Raw genomic sequence first — 23,611 nt, 5'->3', positions numbered from 1 at the left:
ATGCACCTAGGAAAGATGTTTATTTACATGGTATTGGATAGGGGCGCCCACAGTCCCTGCCACTGCTGCCACAACTGGGAAGTCCTCTGACTAATTCACTAGTTTGCTGTAAACCTTTTGATCACTTATTATTTTCTAATCTTCAAATGCCTGGCTTGTCATCTTTAAAAAGAAAACAGAAAATTGGCTCATTCACTACTAGTTTTCACCCACCTTAGCAAAAATGGGCCAGACTCACAGCTGGTTTTAGGATACTGCAGTTAGCTAAGGGCAAGAGGTAGTTGAATCATTCATGGAGTTAACCCATTGGGGCCTGATTTTCCACTGCTTTCTGCCTTTGGTAGCAAGCCACAACAGTGCAAAGTGAATGAAGAACAACTCTAAATGCTACCACTGTGTAAGCAAGTCGAGAATTCTGATTTGTAAGCATTTTGCACCTGCTTTGTACCTATGTAAATGGCTACATAAGTTCAAATACCGTGAAGAATCAGACCCTTTCTCTGGGAATCATTCACATATTAATCCTGATTTCTGCTATTTACTGGTAAGTTTTTGCCAAGTTCAGACAGTTTATAGACTAACATTTGTTAACAAATTGCTTGCTTTGACTATTTGTTATTCATTATTCATATTGTCTGAGCGGTCAGCTAAAGTCACATAAGATTGATTCTGCTCTCTCATTGGAGGACGTTATAAAAAGGTGAATAATTGATGGTGAATAGCATGTAATAAATTGCAAACAGCAAACACCCCTTCTTTCCATGTGAAAAGAGATATCCATGCCAAAAAAAAAACAACCACACACTCTCCAAATCCAGCCATTCCCAAAACTTTCCTGCAAAGAAAAATCTGTTCATATTAATGAATACAAGTAGAAAATTAAAAGGAACATCAGCATGCTGGACCCAGAGAGCCACTAAGAATTTGAAGGGCTGATGGAGAACATTGTTTTTACAGGACTCCACCTGCTCTATTTGAATCACTCTGGTAATATGCAGAAAGCCCTCACTACCATCGCGCATGCAGTTGTCTTTTCTGTGGAGAAAGAAAGGATGGCTTCAGCCTACAGGATTGCCAAGCCAGCCCTTCACTAGTACTAAATTCACCCTGATAAATCTGCTAGCATAGCTTTATCTAGATGTCTCTCGTCAGTTGCTCACTTGACCTCCTTAGGCCCAGATCTTCAAAGGTATTTAGGTGCCTAACTCCCATTGAAATAAATACCTTTGCAGAGCTGTGCCTGAATGTCTAACTTTCACATCTCATGGGAAACAAATATAGAAGCAATTTGTGAAAATGTTGATCATGGTTTTGATGATTTTGACATGACTTCTACATATGGGTTTCCAGCCCAATATAAACAAATGAACTATTGTTTGCACTTTTATGGCAGCTTTGCAATTGACTTTCAGGACTGTCTGTTTAGCGTGGGAGACTCTGAATGTGAGTAGGCCCCCAGCCAAGAGGAAGGGTAAGTATCTTAGCAAAGCATATGCCTCGGGCCAGATATTTCCAGGAATTAGGCACTGACAGACAAGGCGCCAGATCCTTCGTCTCGCTTCAGCTGCTTTGTGCTGGTCTGACAAAGCAAGCTAGCCACAGTGCTTGTTGATCCAGTCGGCTGAGGCTTCCCCTAGAGTAAAGGGAATCCCTGGATTCTCCATGACAATACTTCCCCACCGCCATGCTGCAGGGGTCTTCTCCCCAGGGTGTTCTATCTGTGGAGTGTCTATGTCTTGGCAATTCCTAGCTGCTGGGACTCTCCCTTGGGGTCATAGACAGCTGGTGTAAGCTAAAGGAGGCTGCTCTGATTTAAGCTAGAAACTAGCCTAGGGATGGGAGGGTAAAGTTGGTGAATAATGACCTTTGTCCCTCTCCCTTCCCTGTGTTGTGCCAACTTGAAGCGAGACCAGGACCAGGACCTACAGCGTGAGATTTTCATAAATGCCTAGGGGCCAGATTTTAAAAAGTATTGAGGTGCCTAAAGATGTGGATAGGCGCCTAGAGGGATTTTCCCAAAGTTAGGCACCTCACTGATTTAGGTTCTTAGGAAAAAAATCCCATGAGTTGTCTACTTGCACCTTTAGGTATTTAAATACCTTTGTAAATTTGATCCTGCGGTGAAATTTTCTAAAGTGCTTAAGCAAATGAGAAGCCCAATTCTCATTGACTTTCAGTAGAAGCTGGGTGCCTAATATTCTTAGGTGCTTTTGAAAATCCCACATTAACTGACTTAAGGCCACATTTTAAAAAGTTATTTAGGTTCCTAGTGGGATTTTGAAAAGTGCCTATGCAATTCCCCAGGCTGAAGCCTTGATAAAGGCCTATACGGGTACTGGGGCTGGGAGGTGCAGCCCAGGATTAGGCAGAGGCAGCTGGTCCGACCCCCTTGCCAATAATGAGTGGCCATGACAGACTGCAGTTTTCCTCAGTGAGAGGGGGCTGGATGATGACTGGCAGTAGCCACCTAGGCAAGGGAGGGGAGACCCAGAGTGTGGGGGTACTGCTGGGGCAGAACCCTGAGGTAAAGGGCACCAGGGTCTGAGGCAGGTGAGTCACTGGCCACCAGGAGGTGTTCTGAGTGCTGGATGAGCTAATTCCCAACTGACCAGCAGGAAGTGCTGTGCTTGTGAGTCTTCACTTTGCTACAGACCTATTTTCAAAAATGACGTAAGCATTTAGAAGTAGAGCTAAGTGAATAACTGATTTTTCGATACACTACCATTTCCAAAACAGTAACAAATTGTTGTCAAACTGAAAATGAATTTTTTTGAAATTTTTGGTGACTCAAGAACTACAACAAAAATTTCTTTAGGATCAAACTTTTATTGTGACAAAATTGAAATTTTTTGTTTCTTTTTTGATCATTTAAAAATATTAGGAACTTTTTTAAAATAACATTAAAGAAAATGTTAAACCAAAAAAGTCTTCTGAACCAAGAAACTATAAAATAATAAGTAATAATTGGAGATATACCAATCTCCTAGAACTGGAAGGGACCTTGAAAGGTCATTGAGTCCAGCCCCCTACTTTCACTAGCAGGACCAATTTTTGCCCCAGATCCCTAAGTAGCCTCCTTAAGAATTGAATTCACAACCCTGGGTTTAGCAGGCTAATGATCAAACCACTGAGCTATCCCTCCCCCCTTAATTCTTAAGTGTCAGAATGAAACATTTCAAATTTCTCAGATTTTTTTTTACTGAAACACTTTAGTAAAATAATACAAATTTGCAAAACGGTTTTAGTGTCACCAGATCTGCATTTTTCACTGATTTCTTTTTTTGTCAAGCGGGGAGGGGAAGTGTCTTAATGAGAAGTCTACATTTCATTGAGAAATCAATGGGAGTTGGGTGCCTAAGTCACAGGTTCTTATGAAAATGTTACCCCATGTGTGTAGCAGCTGTTTTTTCCTACAATTAATATTAACAGGAAATAGGATCCAGTTTATGACATGGGTTTTATTGATTCAAAACTAGTGTACATTGAAACATGACAAAATAGAAATTAAATACAGAGGCCCTTTGCTATCTATTTATTTTTCATACACAGAACTAACAGGAAATGAATAAGGAAAGATGGCAGCAGGACATACAGATCTCAACAAGTAAGACCTCTTGGCAGAGAAAGCAGAAAAATACTTAAATCACAAACATGCTTGGACATGGATTTTCACTTAAATATCATAGGTGTAAAAATGTCACACAGACAGGCAGCTCTCTGACCAGCTACCCAATGGGGCTTTGCAGCATTCCTGCTATCCTCATTGCTGCTGTGCAGTTGCCAATCATAAAGGCTTTATCCCAATCTCATAGTTACTGGTTTTGCTGTGTATATAGGCTCCACAGGCCAGATTCTCAGCTGGTGTAGATCAATGTAGTTTCACATTAGATTGATCCAGAATCTTTCTGGACAACTATGACATAGGCAGTAAATAGCTAATTGACATCAGTAGTGCTTTGGTGATTTACACAAACTGAGGATCTGATCCTACATATTTTTATACTTTAAGAACTTCTCCTTCTATATTTGGAAATAACAAATTAGTCGCTTGGTGGTGATGCTTCTCCCTGAAAGCAGAGGTGGTATTTTATACCAACAAAGAATATACATTTCTAGTCATGTGAAATGGGGCTCTCAGATGAGAAGAACCTCAGCTGGTCTGTTTTATTCCATCACATAACATTCATTAGTATATGCAGAGTTTTAATTCTTCCCAGCAAATGAAGCCTGGAGAACAACTGAGGGTAGTCACTTGGTCACTGCAGTAGCCAAGAGTATGCTGGATTGAAAAAAATTACCGGGCTAGATTCACAGAGGTGCTGAGCACCCACAATTCCCATGGACTTCAGCCAGACATACAGGTGTCATAGGTCTCACCCCCACTTGGAGCTGTTGGGTTCCAATGTGGGGACCTGCACTGGTTTCCCTCTAAACTAAAATCCTAGTTTAGATCTAGTAAGCTGCCACCACTCAATCAGATATGTGGATTGAGACACAGTCCTTCCCCAAAATCCTAGGGGATTCCAAGAGCCCCAAATCCATGGAGTTCTTACACCCAGGAGAAATAAACCATTCCCCCTGCTTCCTCCCCCCTCCCTTTTCCTAGGAGAGATACCGGGATCTAACTACAGAGGGATACCTCCCCCTTCTCTTTCCCTGAGAATCCACCCAAGGAAAAACCAACCAAGTCCTTAATAGAAAAGAATTTATTAAAGAATAAAAAAGAAAAGTCACTGTCTCTGTAACCAAGATGGAACAATACAGGGTCTAAACTTATCAATCTCTGGAGAGAATTCTCCCTCCCCCTTTCTCAGTAAAAGCAATATCAGTACAGACTTAAAGAAATTCTATAGCAAAACACAGAATTGCAAATACAGAAATAAAAGTATAAGAATACTAGTTCCTTGCTAATACTCACTAGCTTGAATAGAAGAATTTGTTGCAGAAACCTGGGAGGACTTGATTAAGATGTCTGGACTCTCTTAATACCCAAGAGAGACTCTCTAAGAAAACAAAGAACAGGGAAAAAAAACTTCCCTCCACGGATTTGAAAATAATCTTGTCCCTCATTGGTCCTCTGGTCAGGTGTCCACAGGTACTGCTTGTTAACCCTTTACAGGTAGACAAAAACCTTAACCCTTAACTAACTGTAAAAGCAACAAAGAATCCTGTGGCACCTTATAGACTAACAGACGTTTTGCAGCATGAGCTTTCGTGGGTGAATACCCACTTCTTCGGATGCAAGATGTCTTGCATCCGAAGAAGTGGGTATTCACGAAAGCTCATGCTGCAAAACGTCTGTTAGTCTATAAGGTGCCACAGGATTCTTTGTGGCTTTTACAGATCCAGACTAACACGGCTACCCCTCTGATCCTTAACTCACTGTTTATGACAACAGGTAATCAACCCTTCTCAGGATCTGGCCCATTACCAGCTGCACTGAGGAGCAACCCTTAAAAAGAGACCATGTCCAAAGTGGTTAGAAGGACACATTGGCAAAGAGATTATCTATTGCAGTAAGAAGGAATGGCATTTTGCTTCATACCCACCCACATTATTTCTGGGCAATAGCTACAGGGGAGAGTGGGTAAAACACCTCCCTACTGAAAATGATTGAGGGGAGCCAGTTTTGAAGCCATTGTGTTAAGACTCTTTGGCTGCCCCAGAGGAGGTGTAGCTGTTACAGCACTTAGCTTTCAGATCTCAAACTGGTGGATGTGTAGAAACTAGAAGGCTGGTTGGTGGGATCATCTTAGTTGGTGGTGATGCAGTGACCCAGCAAGGTTGGGGCATTAGTCTGGTTAATGGGAGTTGGGTTGCTCGGTGATGGGATGTATGTTGGAGATAACATTGGGGTGCGGCTCAGGTTAGGATGTTTGTTTGGGATGTAGCAGGAGAGTTTGGCAACTGAAGAGTGAGAGGCTATTGCAGCTGGGATGGGAGCAGGGAGATCAAGTCTCTTCCGCAAGTGAAGTAGCAGTGTCAGACATTGGAAAGAGTCGGGGGAGTTGCGTCAAAGTGCTTGTGGGAATTGCGGGCAGGCTTAGCAGATGGAAGTTAGGTGTCTGGGCATATGGAAGGGTTTGGCAATAGAGAAAGCAGGCTCTGGTTGGGACCTCGTGACAGGGATACATTATGGACAGTAATGCTTATCTGCAGTACTGGTTACAAGTAAACTCATCTGCAATGTTAATACTAGTATTGATACAGCACCTTTTACCCCACAGATCTCAAACCATTTCCCAGTAACAAATTCACCCAGTCACCTCATAACACTCCTGTGAGGTAGGGACATATTATCCCATTGCACAGACAGGGAAACTGACACAACTCTGACTTACTCAGGATCACACAGGCAGGGCCAGGAATAGAACCCAGGATTCCTGATGCACACATTCCCCACTCTAACTACTAAACCAGGCAAGAGGAAAGTTTACAAGATGGGACAAAGGAAGGGTAGATGAAAGAATCACGCTTCTCATGGTTAGTTGTTATTCCCATTCCATATTTAAACAACAGTAAAAAGAAGCATGGGCATACAAAGTAGCCACTATTATAAAGTTTAAGTTCCACAGACAGACAAGAAAGCCAAAACTCAATCACAGTCTCCAACTGTGCTGGACACAATTTTCTCCTGTCTTACTAGCCGTTTAAACTGGTTTTCTCACTATTTCTGGTGGGATCCCCTGCTGATAAGTGACCTTAGCAACAGGTCAGTTTCCCACAGACTGGACTTCAGTGTGTTCTTGAATCACACATTTAAAAGCAGTAGTGATAGGATATGCAAAAGAACAAAAGGAAATTACTAAATGCAATTTAAAATATAAAGACATTTTCTAACACGCTTACAAATTTTTTTCATGCAAACCCTGCTAGGTAAAATATATAATTGGCTCAGTGTTTTTATGTACCCAACATAAAATCCTTAGCAATTTTTATTTCTACATGTAATGGGCTTCCCTTGCCCAGAACTGTTGCTACCATTTCCTATGAAGCAGCTTGAGTTCATCATGATAAGATCATGGCACTTTTATACGAGGATCAGCATTTTTTTTTATGTATATTGAGTTTTCTAGGATTGGGTGCAGTGTTCTTTGTTGTTGTGGGCTTACTCCCTCTCCCAATAGTGATATAAATCGTTAAGGTCCTAGGCCAATGCTCAATGAAGGCAGTGGAAAGATCATCACTGCAGGCTAGGCTGCCTGTGGACTCCTGGTGTAGCTCCTGACTGAAGAATAGTTGTAGAACTGCAATCTATTTTTGCATATTAATCCTGAGGCAAAGTCACTTGCTTGTTATTAATAACCTCTATCTATTAGTAACTGTCTATCCTTGGGTGCAATGTAGGCAGATAAAGGTTCATTAGGTAGTCTTTGAAAAACTATAGCACTTTTTTTTTTGTAATAACTTAGCAGCAAAGCATGTCTTTTATTTACCAACAAGAGTTACTTTGCAAAAGTTGGCCGTGTGGGCTCCTGTGTTCCTTAGTATGGAAATCAATGATAGTAGGACCAGACCCTGTAATGCAGTGGATCACCTTGTATTGCACTGCTAGGGTAATCTAGCCTTACAATGGCAAAATCATCCAGGGAAGATCAACCAAGGGTAAAGATGGTCCCCCTACAGCAGAACCTATGTAGGGGCTCTTATGCCACTCACCCTCGGTGCTGCCAGCATAGCAGGGAAGAGAGGTAGTGGCTGGAGGAAAAGGAACATGGCCAGGGTGCTCCCGTGCTACTGTAACACCAACTGACCCTGGTCATCAGCAAGCAGGATCCAACCTTGGGCCTCTGGAGCTTAGTGCATGAGCCAAAAGCCAACTGGCTGTTAGTTAAGGCTGTAGAGCAGACTCATTAATCCCTCTCTCTCTAAGTGGTCCCACTGCCACTAGATGGGACAGAACACCACACCCAGAAGGTGTGTGGGTTACACTACCACAATCCATAGCCTGTTTTTGGACCCTCAGGGCTATTTGCAGATAGCATAAGTTAAAGCAGCCCTTGGGCTGTTCCAACCCAGCACAGGGAATGGACTTTACAGAGTTGCAACATAACTAGCCCTGGCCCCTAACACTCAGTCTGAGTCCTTTTTATCCTGGGCCTTATACGTAGCCATAGGGCTGCTGAAGCTCAAATTATGCCATCAAATTCACTTGTATGAGCTCATGGTCTTCAAATGATTCCCTCAGGTACACCTGTGTAGCCCCATTAGTCCTGAAAGGGTTTTTACAGGTGGCAGTGAGGGTGTAATATGAAGGCAATGGAGCAGCACAGGTGTATTCTAAGGTGTCATTTGGCCTCTCTTACTAGTGATGATGATGCATGGGGTTGAAAGAAACCAGCTTGCCTCTCTGAGCCTAGGCAGAATTCTGTGAGCTAGCAGTTACCAATAACAATTTAATTTACAAGCTGTGCAAATCTGATCTGGAAATTAGTGAGTCAGAATGACTAAAGAACCCCACTATGCCTTTTTTTGGCCAAATGACTCTTTTACGTGCAGCTGCACTTTGATATTTTCCTACCAAAGGGAAAGCATTTGTGCGGCTAGAGGACACAGATTAATGTTCCAATTTCTTTTTTCTGAAGATATGGGTTCCATGCCACACACAGAGAAACAAATAATTTTAGGGTGTTTTGTTTTTTTTTCCCCTCCATTCTAGCTGGTTACATTGCACAGTCTAGCACAGATGCTGAAGAGGAGAGGCTTGTTCCTTGAATAGGAAGGAGGCACATTGAATTTGAGATGCACTGAAAAGGGAGAAGTTTGCACAATACCTGGCTAAATCATGCCTACTGTTAGCCAGTGCTATTAGTTCTTTATTTTAATGATCACCAAACTTAAACACACAGCAATGAGTCAGGCATTAGATTATTCCAACTGCTCCCATTTTCAGAACAAGTCAGGAGACAGTGTGCAAAGAAACTGCATTCTCCTGGAGCAAAATTTCTCCAATGCAGAAATCCCATACAAGGGCCACCTTAACCCTTATGCGAACTTCGAGTGGCATTTTTGATCAACCCTTGCAGTAACATTAATTTCACTCTTGGTGCCTACTACACCAACATGAAATGGTGACAGAAGACCAGAGCCCAGTCTCACTGAAGTCAATAAGAAAACCCACCTATGACTCCAATATAACCAAGACTGGCCTGAAGTCCTTTGCAGAAATGGACTAATCCCATTTTCTTTCACTCACACTTTAAGACAACATAGTATGTGGGTACACAAACGACACGCTCTCCCTCAACCAGTTATTGCCTGGATCACAGAAATCTCCCCGTCTACAATTTGTAAGTAGAGCTGCTAAAGTAAAAAGCAGCTGGTTACTTTTAACTTTGGCAGTAACATATACACAACTCAAGCTATTCTGGAACATTGCCTAGAGCCAAGTGTTTTCTACAGATGTTAAACTTGTAAACCTAGGATGGGTAATACTGCCATCTAGAGGATTACTCAATCATTGTCTTTCAGTTAAAGATGCTGTCAAATTTGGTAGATCCAAATTTTAACATATAAGGACTTTTTATTTCCAATGTGTTCTGGTTATTTTTGTGTGAATATTTTGTCCCCAAGTAGTGTTCAATGTCAAAAATCAAAGCAATGCTCCAAAGCAAACCAGTGTGTGCATAAAAATAACAGACGGCACATTTCAATAAAGAAACAGATTTCAGTGTCATTCTCCCAAAGGGCTGTTGTTATAAACACCAGTGGGAGAAAAATAACTCCACAAATTGTGGATGATACCTTGACACCATGCCTTTAAAAATCTATTAAAATAGGGTACTAACAGCACTCTGCTCTACACTGTTTAAAAGCATTATCGCTACTAGGCAGTGTTCATATTAGCACAATCCAAGAGAAGTCAATGGAGCTCTCATGTGCCATATGTTGGATGAGCCACTGACTCCAAAATTCGGAATGCTAATATGTAAACACACAGAAAAGCAGCAAGTATAAGTACATAGTAGCTAAAAGAAAAAGTTTGAGTCACCAAATCACAGCTGATTGGAACATTGTGGTAAGCAGAGATAACTAGTGAAGGAGGTCTAAGCACCTAACAACATCCTTTGAAGGAGCAACTATGTTGCAGTTACATGATAATGAACCCACTCGAAGCAAAATTCCCCATAGGTGTATTCAATACCAGCTCCTATATGAAAACTGTCTCCCACAGATTTCCTAGTGTCCAGTCGGTGAGGAGACCTACTGCTCCTTAGCTAGAATGATGAGGGAAACCTTTTCTTTTGAATGCAAGATCACACTGTAACAGAGTTAAGGCCCAAACGTTGGTTTGTATGTCCTAGTCAGATTTTGCCTTTGTCAGTGGAACCAACATAGCAGCAGTAAAATAAACTGTATTTTGTCTTCTTGTGATGATAAAAACAGACTCTGCCTTTGGTGTTTTTGACAATGAAATAGGATAGGATTGAGAGCAAGAATTAATTCTCATGAGAATATCCTGTCCATTTAAAATCTGAAATTCCTTGAGCTGGATAAAGAGTAGTCAGTGCTGATTTTTGCCAACATCTTATTGACTAGTGGAATCTTCTTCACTTCTGCTTTGGTGATGGACCCATTATTATTGAAACACAAGTTTCTTAGGCACCTCCCATGAAAATTCATTTCTTCCAAAGTGACCATAACAGGCAGTCTTCTGATAAATTGGCTTCTTTAAATCCAAATCCCTTAGTGTTCAAGAAAAAGAAAAGAAAATAGTTTAGTCTAAAGTGTAACACTATAAATCATTGTTTAAAGTTAGTTCCTCCTTTCAGTCCACTTACTGGACTGAATTTTGGAAGTGCAAACTTGTTCTATGGAATAATGACCATGAAAGTGTCTATAAGAATTAGTCTGAAGCCTTTTGGGGCCAGACTCAAAATCCATTGAAGTTCATGACATTTTGACCCAATTTTCAAACAAATATTTATGAAAAACAGTCTAAATTGCTCAAACAGCTCTAGTAAAAATGAAGTAACATCACCGTGAGCCAAAATTATTTCAACGTCACATACTACAGAACACACACATGTAGCTGTAGTAACCCCTACGCAGAGCCAAATTCTGAGAGGGGATGAGTAGCTGCTGAGAACACAAAACTCCAGCTGAAACCACTGGGAGTTACATCTGGCTTCTTATAAGATCTGGAATATTGTTAGGTCCAGAAATAGTTACAGTTTGTGTACACAGGTGAAACATCTTTTTTGTACTATAAGGACCAATACTATATTAGGACAAGAGGTTGGACAGGCTTATTTAATAGCCCTTTTTCTTCTGTAACCTCTATACTTCTTTGAGAGGAGTTCCAGGAGGTGTTCACTCTGATTGTTCCATATGCGTGTGCTCCTGCAACATGCTTACCTGACAATGACTCCAGGTCGAAGATCAAAGTTCTTGTGCACAATGTCCAGTAGCTCTTTCTCTGTTTTCTGGGAAGTTCCATAAGTGAACAGTGAAATGGAGAGAGGTTGAGCCACTCCAATGGCATAAGAAACCTTTGGCAGACAAAAGCATTAGTTAGAAAACAAGGATGGAACCTCATATGGCCAGCAGGGCATGTGACAGGACCATGTAGTATCAGAACACCCTCCTCCAGTACAGCAAGGAGAACCTCTAATGGGGATAGTTAATACCAGAAGACTGATGGATCCAGAATATCCAGAATAACCTCCAGTAAAATGTAAAACTATCCAAAAAGTCCAGGCCTGAGGAAGCTGCTATGCTGAAAGCCCCAGTGACTATGATCTTGAACTAGGCAGAACAAGATCTTCCTTCTGATCTTCCTTTTAAACTCAGTCCAGCTCCAAGCTAAGCTTCCAGAATTCCATAAACTTCTGATTTCTCCCCACCTGTGCTATCACAGACATAATCAAGCCAAGTATAGCTTGAGAAGTGCTGGCCACCTCACCAGCTCTCTCCCTCACAAACCCATTTTTCTAAGGCAGATTTTTCAGGGAAAAGGTAAAAATGAAGTGTGTTTTTAAAATAAATTTAAAAAAGCAAAAATCAACAAGATTCAAAATGGAACTTACTTGAACCAGAACACGATGACACAGCCCAGCTTTCACCAAAGACTTGGCCACCCAGCGGGCTGCATATGCTGCCGACCGGTCCACCTTTGTATAATCTTTGCCTGAAAAGGCACCACCTCCATGGGCTCCCCATCCTCCATAAGTGTCCACAATGATCTTTCGACCAGTAACGCCAGCATCACCCTGTGATATTCAAACAAGTGTCACCTCTCATGCTTTTATTAGCTAATAGCTTTTTGTGAAAAAAGAATTCCACTATTTCAGTATCATTTTATTATACTAGCTCCAAGGAATGAACATTTAAAATGTCTGATGAATACAGTAATTTCCTCACAGACAAAGAGGCTTCCAGAAAGCAAGATAGTGACTTGTGCATTCTTGAGGTCCAACTGTAGCAATGAACTTATCTCACTGAAGTACCATAACAGTGGCTATGTAAGTTCTTTTACGGCCAGATTCCAAGCACACTAGAATTCATGGAAAACTCCCACTGATTTCACTGAGCTTTGGATCAAGACATTAAGGAGGAGCATTTAAAGGTCAGGCAAACAGGTTGCAAGATGGCTATTTCTGCCAGCACTATTTCCTAATGCCTTTTTCAAAGGCAAATATTATAAGCTTTCTTAGCTGCCACCAGATCCCAAATATCTGCTTTAAAAAAAATGTCTTTTATACTGGAACCATACTGAAAAAAGATGCATTTACTTGAAGATAAAAGTTCCATTGACTTAAGGGAAGCAGAATCAGGCTCTGTTGCTTTGATAAGATCTAAAGCTGGGTGAATAATTCACAATAAATACTGTACTTGATTTCTTCACATATGTTCACAATTTAAAATGAACCAACTCACTTTCAGGTGGTTTTATTTTTACTCTAGGGATATGTTGGTATTGTTAATAATAATTTGTGTCATGGCAGCACCCACAGGTCTTAGTCAGGACTGAGTTCACATTATCCTGGGTGCTGTACAGATATACAGGAAAACACAGTTCTTGCCCCAAGGTGTTCACAGTCTAATTTAAGATGAGATGCAACAAATGGGAGTGTAAGAGATAAATGGGGAAGGAGGAAGAGGCTAACAGTGACAGGAATATGAGGCTATCTAAACTAGTTATGCACATGACTTGAGGGTTCTTAGTCATTTTAAGTTTATGATTATTATGTATATTAATGAACAAATAAAACAGACATCCCCACTGTCCATCTACACAGCTACCTTGATCACCACTGCTAACAGCGAGTAGTTGATATTCTTATTCAAGCCATGTTAAGAACATAAGAACATGTTAAGAACACCAAAGGTCCATCTAGCCCAGTATCTGTCTACCGCCAGTGGCCAATGCCAGGTGCCCCAGAGGGAGTGAACCTAACAGGCAATGATCAAGTGATCTCTCTCCTGCCATCCATCTCCATCCTCTGATGAACAGAGGCTAGGGACACCATTCTTACCCATCCTGGCTAATAGCCATTTATGGACTTAGCCACCATGAATTTATCCAGTTCCCTTTTAAACATTGTTATAGTCCTAGCCTTCACAACCTCCTCAGGTAAGGAGTTCCACAAGTTGACTGTGCGCTGCGTGAAGAAGAACTTCCTTTTATTTGTTTTAAACCTGCTGCCTATTAATTTCATTTGGTGACCCCTGGTGCTTGTATTATGGGACTAAGTACATAACTTTTTCCTTATCACTCTCACATCACTCATGATTTTTTATATATCTATCATATCCCCCCCAGTCTTCTCTTTTTTCAGCTGAAGAGTCCTAGCTCTTTAATCTTTTCTTTCTCGTATGGACCTCTCCTAGGGTGACCAGACAGCAAGTGTGAAAAATCGGGACGGGGGTGGGGGGGGTAATAGGAGCTTATATAAGAAAAAGACTGAAAAATCGGGACTGTCCCTATAAAATCGGGACATCTGGTCACCCTACCCTCTCCAAACCCCTAATCATTTTAGTTGCTCTTTTCTGAACCTTTTCTAGTGCTAGAATATCTTTTTTGAGGTGAGGAGACCACATCTGTACACAGTATTCGAGATGTGGGCGTACCATGGATTTATAGAAGGGCAATAATATATTATCAGTCTTATTTTCTATCCCCTTTTTAATGATTCCTAACATCCTGTTTGCTTTTTTGACCACCTCTGCACACTGCATGGACATCTTCAGAGAACTATCCACGATGACTCCAAGATCTTTTTCCTGACTCGTTGTAGCTAAATTAGCCCCCATCATGTTGTATGTATAGTTGGGGTTATTTTTTCCAATGTGCATTACTTTACATTTATCCACATTAAATTTCATTTGCCATTTTGTTGCCCAATCACTTAGTTTTGTGAGATCTTTTTGAAGTTCTTCACAATCTGCTTTAGTCTTAACTATCTTGAGTAGTTTAGTATCATCTGCAAACTTTGCCACCTCACTGTTTACCCCTTTCTCCAGATCATTTATGAATAAATTGAATAGGATTGGTCCTAGGACTGACCCTTGGGGAACACCACTAGTTACCCCTCTCCATTCTGAGAATTTACCATTAATTCCTACCCTTTGTTCCCTGTCCTTTAACCAGTTCTCAATCCATGAAAGGACCTTCCCTTTTATCCCATGACAGCTTAATTTACGTAAGAGCCTTTGGTGAGGGACCTTGTCAAAGGCTTTCTGGAAATCTAAGTACACTATGTCCACCGGATCGCCCTTGTCCACATGTTTGTTGACCCCTTCAAAGAACTCTAATAGATTAGTAAGACACGATTTCCCTTTACAGAAACCATGTTGACTATTGCTCAAGAGTTTATGTTTTTCTATGTGTCTGACAATTTTATTCTTAACTATTGTTTCAACTAATTTGCCCGGTACTGACGTTAGACTTACCGGTCTGTAATTGCCAGGATCACCCCTAGAGCCCTTTTTAAATATTGGCGTTAAATTAGCTAACTTCCAGTCATTGGGTACCGAAGCCGATTTAAAGGACAGGTTACAAACCTTAGTTAATAGTTCCACAACTTCACATTTGAGTTCTTTCAGAACTCTTGGGTGAATGCCATCTGGTCTCGGTGACTTGTTAATGTTGAGTTTATCAATTAATTCCAAAACCTCTTCTAGTGACACTTCAATCTGTGACAGTTCCTCAGATTTGTCACCTACAAAAGCCAGCTCAGGTTTGGGAATCTCCCTAACATCCTCAGCCGTGAAGACTGAAGCAAAGAATCCATTTAGTTTCTCCGCAATGACTTTGTCATCTTTAAGCGCTCCTTTTGTATTTTGATCATCAAGGGGCCCCACTGGTTGTTTAGCAGGCTTCCTGCTTCTGATATACTTAAACATTTTGTTATTACCTTTAGAGTTTTTGGCTAGTCATTCTTCAAACTCCTCTTTGGCTTTTCTTATTACACTCTTGCACTTAAGTTGGCAGCGTTTGTGTTCCTTTCTATTTGCCTCACTAGGATTTGACTTCCACCTTTTAAAGGAAGTCTTTTTATCTCTCACTGCTTCTTTTACATGGTTGTTAAGCCATGGTGGCTCTTTTTTAGTTCTTTTACTGTTTTTCTTAATTTGGGTATACATTGAAGTTGGGCCTCTATTATGGTGTCTTTAAAAAGGGCCCATGCAATTTGCAGGGATTTCACTTTAGTCACTGTACCTTTTAACTTTTGTCTAACTAACCCCCTCATTTTTGTATAGTTCCCCCTTTTGAAATTAAATGCCACAGCGTTGGGCAGTTGAGATGTTCTTCCCACCACAGGGATGTTGAATGTTATTGTATTATGGTCACTATTTCCAAGCGGTCCTGCTATAGTTACCTCTTGGACCAGCTCCTGCGCTCCACTCAGGATTAAATCTAGAGTCGCCTCTCCCCTTGTGGGTTCCCGTACCATCTGCTCCATGAAGCAGTCATTTAAAGTATCGAGAAATGTTATCTCTGCATTTCGTCCTGAAGTGAAATGTTCCCAGTTAATATGGGGATAATTGAAATCCCCCACTATTATTGGGTTCTTAATTTTGATAGCCTCTCTAACTTCCCTTAGCATTTCATCATCATTATTACTGTCCTGGTCAGGTGGTCGATAATAGATCCCTAATGTTATATTTTTACTAGAGCATGAAATTTCTATCCATAGAGATTCTATGGAACATGTGGATTCGCTTAAGATTTTTACTTCATTTGAATCTACACTTTCTTTCACATATAGTGCCACTCCTCCCCCTGCACGACCTGTTCTGTCCTTCCGATATATTTTGTACCCTGGAATGATTGGTCATTTACAACTCATCATTAAGGCCCATGGGATTCTTACTGCTCCCAGATTTGCTGAGTGCTTAAGTATTTCCCAAGTGAGTATTAGCATGAGCAAATTTGAAAATGTAGTTTGTATTTGTGTGTGAACTTTGAAATTCTCTTTATTGAGAATTCAAGCCAGTAAAACTCAATCACTGGACTATTTGCAGATAGGAAATATAAATGGGGAGCCTAAGCTTTATTTAGAAAGATTAAGCAAATATTTACAGAAAATCTGTGGCAGTGTTTGCCCACTTCTACTAAGAAATTTCTGAATGATGGAAAATGGAATTACAGCTATCTGAGCTTGAATATAAACTCTCTCCCCCTGGGAATCTTCTATTTGATCCTGTAGTGCATTCAGAATTTAGGGTTAGAGTGGGAATGATTGGGATGTCATGAACTTAGCATTATTATGACTTAACTGAAAGATCAAATAAGGGTATGAGATGTGCAAGTGGGAGACAGTGTATTCAAGCACAAATCTCTTTTAAGGCGATAAAAAGAGCTCACATCTATATGTAAATGTTACACAGTGTACAGTCATGCTTTAAAAGGAGGTTGTAATGTAACCAAGGAGCCACTAGGTGCTGCTGCTGTTGGGAAAATGGTGTTTAGAAGTTTCATTATAACTTGGCATTCATCACAGCTCTTAAATTGCCAAGGCCAACATGCAAGTCATCATAGCCTTGAACATGTGAGGCAGAGAGCCCAAATGAGGTAAGCAACATAGACATTGCAGTCAGCGTTAACAGGTTTTGTTTCCCTATAAGCCTGCCGTCCATAGCTATCCATTTCTAGTTTTGTTGCCATTTCCTTTTTTGTGCTGTTCTGTCTATGAAAGGGTAGAGAGAACAGAGTAAGACATAGAAGTAGTAGCATTATAGCTGCGTTGGTCCCAGGAGATGAAGAAGAAGAGCTCTGTGTAGCTCAAAAGCTTGTCTCTGTCACCAACAGAAGATGGTCCATAAAATATATTACTTCACCCACCTTGACTCTCTAACCGGAGAAAGTAGTCACTTATGTTGGTTGCCACAGTGAGCTGCAGATTATTATTTATAGGGCCAATATTTGTCAATACTGATGGTGCTTGTTAGACTGTTAATACTGCACAGCTTGTTTTACTAGTCATATTATTAACTGACTGCTTCTAGTCTACATTTCTAGTATAGGTTATAGTATATACCATAATATCTAAGCACCAGTATACTGGAGGAACAGCCCCCTAGAAATACCTGAGAACTTTATTGAAACCTAATGAATCTGAACAATGAAGGAGAAGGAGGTCTGTTTAGGATAGACAGTCAGGAGTGTCTCTAGTAAGAGGATATGGTGCTGGCCTAGTTACGTAAGGAAGCATTGTAGGGGGAAGCGGAACCAACAATGGCCTAGGAGGATGTTTTTTCACAAAATCTGGACTAAAGGCCTGGTCCTGCAGCAGTGAAGTCGATGGGAATTTTGCCATTGACTTCGATGAATGCCACATCAAGCTCTAAATCCTGGCTCCTAAGCCTTAACCAGGCAAAACTCTTCCTCCCGTTCTCCTCTTGGACAAACCTGGCTACGGTCTGATTTTCAGAGATGCTAAGCACCTGCAGCTCTCATTGATTTCAACTACAGTTGTGTGTGCCAAGCACCTCTGAAAAGCAACAGCTGCTAAATGTTTGGCTGTCTCATTTACTTCACTGAGTGATTTGCCTGAGAAAAAAGACAGAGGGCCTGATCTTGTGAGATGCTAACCAATGGGATTTGAGGATGCCCAGCACCTTGCAGGCCTGGACACTGGATATGCAAAGCAGGACTTGGCCCAACTTGCTTATATGTATATGACATAACTATGCCTTCAGAGGTTTCTTTGGTATCCAGTGCATTAAGGCCTTGGTCTGGCTTCCATGTAAACTAGTGGTGAAACTCCCATTGGCTCCAATGGTGCAGGACTGGTCTCTTAACATGTGTTTAGTCTGTGCCCTTCTGTTGGAAATACAGGCTGAGGATACAAGTTAATCTGTAGACCAATATGATGGGAAAAGGCAAATTGGCAGAAAGATCAAAAGAATAACTAAACACACACCTGTGGTCCCCCAATGACAAAACGCCCACTGGGCTGAAGGTGGTAAATTGTTTTCTCATCCAAGTATTTGGCAGGAACGACAGGTTTAATCACACAGTCTCTCAGGGTTTTGCGCATGTACTCCAGCGAGATGGTTTCATCATGCTGCACAGATATTACAATGGTGTGAACACGGACCGGGATGACAGCTCCATTTTTCTGGGTATACTGAACAGTGACCTGAATATGAATGAGGGGGTAACAAAAAAACCATCCGTATGATACATTACCATATTGTATAGATACACCATGCCAGCCAGTACAACAGCAGATGCACAGGAAGGTGCCTGTGGCAACAAAGTATGAAGAGACAACTGTTTAATGAGTGTGAGGAATGAAGTGTATGGTTTTCATGTTTGCTAAATCCATTGGTGAGCAAAGATGATCCAAATTCAGAAGGCTTGTGTACAAAACAAATATTTTACCTCTGTGTACCATGCACTCTCCAGTGACACCCTTAGCAATACATACTAAGACTGGAATTTTCAAAGGAGCCTAGATCAATTAGACTCAAATCCCATTGAAATTCAAATCCTTCAGTGAAAACCACAGCCCTAATTGCCCTTTAGATTTCCTGACATGTTTTCAGGCAGCAGGGAACACCCAGCTCCTGGTACTCAAGGGTTAAATGTTTCTTCAGTGCTATGCAGTGTCATGTGTCAGACGTCCAGGTGCATGCTAACAGTTCATGGGACACTCAGGAGATTGTATGCTGAGCAGAGGAACTGCTTTATATGCAATCAGTAGGAAGCTGAAGTCAGACTGTTATAATGTGGAAATCCTGGATTATCCACTTAAAACATTCTGAACTGAACACATAGCAGTAATTAAATAGTGGAAAAAGAAATCCAGGATTTTTTGGGTAAAACTGGCTTTACTGAACCAGACAGATCGTTATTAATAGCCTGCAAGTGATACGGACTTGAAAGGATTCTTTCCATGGCTCCTGTATTGAGCAGAGGGACACGCTGAGTGAAAGCAATATTTACCTGTGTCTTAGAGTCAGGTCTAAGCCAAGGGAGATCACCACTGTGCCTCAGCTCTGCTAACTTGCTGTTCAATTTGTGAGCGAGGACAATAGTGAGAGGCATACATTCTTCTGTCTCATCTGTTGCATAGCCAAACATCAACCCCTGTAATGGGAGAGGAGGGATAGATTTTAAATCACTGGGGCAAGCAGGGCTTTCAATCATGTTAAATTATTAATATGAACATTACATAAGTGCCTGGAGACCATGAAGTCTCACTTGAGGCAAACAGGGCCCTACAATTACTTTTTAATGTTATTGTTGGTGTTACATTAGCATCAGATGGTCTACACTTGTGGTCTCCAAAGTGGGGTGCATGCACCCCAGGGGATGTGCAAGAGGATCATTGGGGGTGCGCAAGAGGAGGAGCACTTTTTTCCCCTGCTGTGTCAGTTCGGGCAGCAGTCTGAGTGGCTTTTTTTTTTTTTTAATTTGGAAAAAAATGGTAGAGCCAGCATGGCAGGGGGCACGTGCTCAAAAAAATTTTTGTGCAATCAAAAAAGTCTGGAGACCACTGGTCTACACTGCCAAGTTTTTTTGCCAAAAGGCAACTTTTGGTGATGAAACAGCAGAGGTGTACACACTGCAAAGCCACTGTGTGACGAAACTCCTCAGTTGCAGTGCTGTAATAAAACTACTTTGATGAGAGTGATAAGGTTTTTTGCACAAATGTTTTAGCGCCAAAGTGCCAGTGTAAACACCTTGCTTTTATCGATGTAATTGGCCTCTTGAGATGCCCCACAATGCCTCCAGTGACTGCTCATGCATCGTGTGCCCCTCCCCTTTCAAAGCTCCGTTCTGACAGCCTGCATGTTGTGCTGCTCTGGGAAACAGAGCAAATCTTTAATGTGGCTGGAATGCTCCTGCTGTCTCCCACACTAAGAACACAGAGGCAGGCAGCCAGGGGTGGATGTATGAGAGGGAGAGAGAGAGACACAGACAGACACACAGACACAGACTCTGTGCCGTGCAAAGCCAGGGAGGGAGGGAGGTGGGGGCTGATGTCAGGGTTTGCCCCTCTCCCAGGACAGATTGCTTTCAGCTGGCTGAATTTAGGAGACAGCATGCTGACACACTCATTCTCCCCACCCTCCCAACACACACTGTCTCTGCCTCTCACCCCATACACACATGCCCTGTCTCACACTCTCTCCTACACTTCAGTTGGAAAGTGGCTGGCAATCTAGTAGGATGCCCATGGAATGATGGGATTGAGAAACCTGCATCATGTGATGCTGTACCTGCCCCATGAGGCATTGCAAACCCTTCCCAAACCACCCTGCAGCTAGTTGCACAGTGGGATAGCTACCCACAGTGCACTGCTCTGTCATAAGAGCTGCTAGTGTGGATGCGCTTTAGCAACACAAGGAGCAGTGTGGACAGGCAACAGTGGTTTAATTAAAGTGTTTTAATAAAAGTGGTATAACTTTTGGCAAAAACCCACACACAACTTTGGCAGTGTAGACATAGCCTTAGAGGCTTCAATTGAGATCGGGCCTCCACTGTGCTAGGCACTCCCTAAACACATAATCAGAGACAGTTCCCTGCCCCAATAGTTTCCAGTTTTTGTTAAAACATTTTCACTGTTTGGCTGAAAAGTCTGACAGAACCTGAAACTTTTCTGTGGCATTTGTGTTTTATTAAACAGCTTGGATGGAAAATTTTCAACCCACCCTACTGCCAAGAACTATACCCAGATAATAAGAGTGATTTATCTAAATGCAAAAGTGTCCAGGCATATTTTGGACCCAAGCCTTGCTTCTCTTCGGCAGAACTTCACAATGAGTAAGGTGGCCTGGATAGGGTTAGAAATAGGGCTTGGGGTAGGGCTGACGCTTGTCCGTTTTCTCCCAAGATCACCCCTTTTTTGCAGTAGCTGTCCTCAGAAATCCATAAGTGTGCTCAGTATACACTGCCCGCTGCCTGATTCATGGGCTCAGGACCATTCCAGATGTCCCAGTGTTTTGCATCTCAGAGGTGACAACCCTATCTGAGACTTTCGTTAATGAATGTTGTCACAGTATGCATGAACAGGCCAATGCTGGGAGTTAGCAAGGATATTTCCTTGGTGTTACTGGAATGGCAGCTCATAAACAGAATTATTTAAATACTGCAGAGAGGAAGCATGGCCAAGTGCTTAGGACTTGGGAGACCTGAGTTCAGTTCCCTGCTGTGACCTGGTACTAGTCATTTTGTCTCAGTGCCTCAGTTCCACACCTGTTACATGGGGACAATAGCACTGTCCTACCTCACAAGGGTGCTGCAAGGATAAATACCTTACAAATTTGTAAGGTGTTCTGCTCCTGCAGTAATCAGAGCCATGTAAATACCTAAGACAGATGCATTTCTATTTGGGCCATCTGCTGATAGAAATGCATGCTAAATTAGTCCTCAGGAGGATTTGGGGGTAATATTACTTTGGTTCCAAGGCTCTATGATGGTTCTATTACAACTCTCAACAACATTACCAAAAACTAGATATTACTGCTAATGAGTGCTACTGTAAATGTTAAACATGCATTCATATTGGCTTTAGTTGGAGTTGCAGAATTTTTATGCTCTTGGGGAGAAACTAATCTCCATTTGCTATTCAGCTCACAGAAATATGACTTGGACAGTCTTAATTATGTGGAACGCCAATTATACTAAAACTGATCCATGCCTCTGGGAAATAAGTGAGAGTTACAAATGTTCAGGCAGAATTGCCTTCATTTTACAAACACTGCCATCCTGCTTATACTTGAAACACTGACAGAGAACACCTCTTGAAACACTGACAGACATCAACGCTCCAAAGTTATGTAAACATGGCACGATCTTATATGATTTTCTTTATTATTTACTTAATCTTACTAGGCAAGTCCTGCTGCCAAAGGAAATATCTGATTAATCTAACCCTACTAAGGCAGAACTAGGAAGCATACTTGATAAAGCTAACTTTGCTAAACATTAGGGCCCAGATCCTTAGCTTCAACAGTCCTTGACTTCAACAAAGCCATGACAATTTAGATTAGCAGAGTATCTGCTGCATGGTCTACTGTGTGGGCAAAAACTGTCCTTGGTGTAACTCCACTGAAGTCAAAGAAGTTACACCAGTGATTAATTTTTCCCTGTGTCCCCCATGGGAGCTCCATCAATGTATTCACACAAATATGCATTTTATTCTGTGTTAGCACAAGATGAGATTGGGCAAATTCTCATGAACTGTTTTGATTTAGAAAATATGACAATGGGATGGGTAAACCCTCACTTTCTAACCCTGACCTTTTCAGAAGAAATGTTTTCATTTTAAGGCGAGACAGTGATCCTCTCTCTCCTAGCACCGGGAGTAAACGGAGCTGGGAGCGTACTAGTGGGCTGCCCTAATGAGCTGATAAGATGATTGTAGAGTTTGTTTTTATTTTACTATTGTTTTTGTAAGCAGGGATGACTTTTGATTACCTGGTCACCAGCACCAACATCCTCTTCATTCCTGTACAGATGAACACCTTGGGCAATATCAGGTGACTGTTGTTCCAGTGCCACCAGAACATTGCAAGTCTTGTAGTCAAAGCCTGTTTAGAAGACGACACAGGAATAAATTAACTTCCTTTCATAGCGAAGCACAGCTACATGGAACCATATGCCCGAAATTCCAATCCTGGACAACAGTGCCTTCAAAACTCAGAATTTGCCTGCTATTTGCTTTTACATTTTTGTCAATCCAACAATTCTAATGTGTTCTTCTCTGTTCAACCTCACAGCAAGGTCTCATCTCTCTTAGCTGCTTGGCCATAGGCATTTAGTCTAAAGCAATGCTCAGGAAAGTCCCAAACATGAAACAGGAAAATGACGAGAGAAAATGTATGACCACAACTGCTATGGTCCTTGAGAAATTCTACCATAATATTCTGCATTTTCTTCCCTAGTTGTGTAGAAGATGATCAGCTTTTCTCTATGCTCACCTCTCCCAAAATTCCAGCTACTGACAGTTGCTTACCAAATCTAGGATCAGACACCTATACATCAAATATACACATCCAGGCAAGTGTCCACTTGAAGAACACTCCATGCCCTCTTTCCTTTAAGTAGGCTGTGATAGGAAAGAAGTCCCTAAGGGAAAAAGTTGTATGCAATTCTGCCCCTTTGAGCTTTTCTCCTACAGTTTCTGTAGGGCAGGGTTTTTGACTGGGT

General features: G+C 41.5%; 1 protein-coding gene and 1 long non-coding RNA gene across 3 annotated transcripts in view; one reads left to right on the top strand and one right to left on the bottom strand.

Annotated features, from left to right (window-relative positions):
- Positions 1 to 3,569: 3,569 nt before the first annotated feature.
- LOC120368540 lies at positions 3,570 to 23,075 on the top strand. The gene is made up of 3 exons (XR_005582633.1): positions 3,570 to 3,604; positions 16,950 to 17,020; positions 22,919 to 23,075. It is a non-coding gene; the product is annotated as an uncharacterized LOC120368540 (long non-coding RNA).
- Positions 8,995 to 23,611, bottom strand: part of MAT1A (methionine adenosyltransferase 1A) — a 29,697-nt gene continuing 15,080 nt past the window's right edge. The window contains exons 4-9 of one of the 2 annotated variants that reach the window (XM_039548124.1): positions 22,880 to 22,992; positions 19,400 to 19,543; positions 18,372 to 18,590; positions 12,030 to 12,212; positions 11,359 to 11,492; positions 8,995 to 10,685 (exon numbers count right to left, since the gene is read on the bottom strand). In XM_039548124.1, the coding sequence (XP_039404058.1) occupies positions 10,580 to 10,685; positions 11,359 to 11,492; positions 12,030 to 12,212; positions 18,372 to 18,590; positions 19,400 to 19,543; positions 22,880 to 22,992 (899 nt within the window). In that variant the 3' untranslated portion in view covers positions 8,995 to 10,579. The remainder of the gene's footprint in view (positions 10,686 to 11,358; positions 11,493 to 12,029; positions 12,213 to 18,371; positions 18,591 to 19,399; positions 19,544 to 22,879; positions 22,993 to 23,611) is intronic. The other variant, XM_039548126.1, reaches the window with a different exon arrangement.

Source organism: Mauremys reevesii, linkage group 7 (assembly GCF_016161935.1).
Source record: "Mauremys reevesii isolate NIE-2019 linkage group 7, ASM1616193v1, whole genome shotgun sequence".
Taxonomy (NCBI): domain Eukaryota; kingdom Metazoa; phylum Chordata; order Testudines; family Geoemydidae; genus Mauremys; species Mauremys reevesii.
Note: the sequence above shows the minus strand (reverse complement) of the source record. Positions and strands in the feature narration are given on the sequence as shown.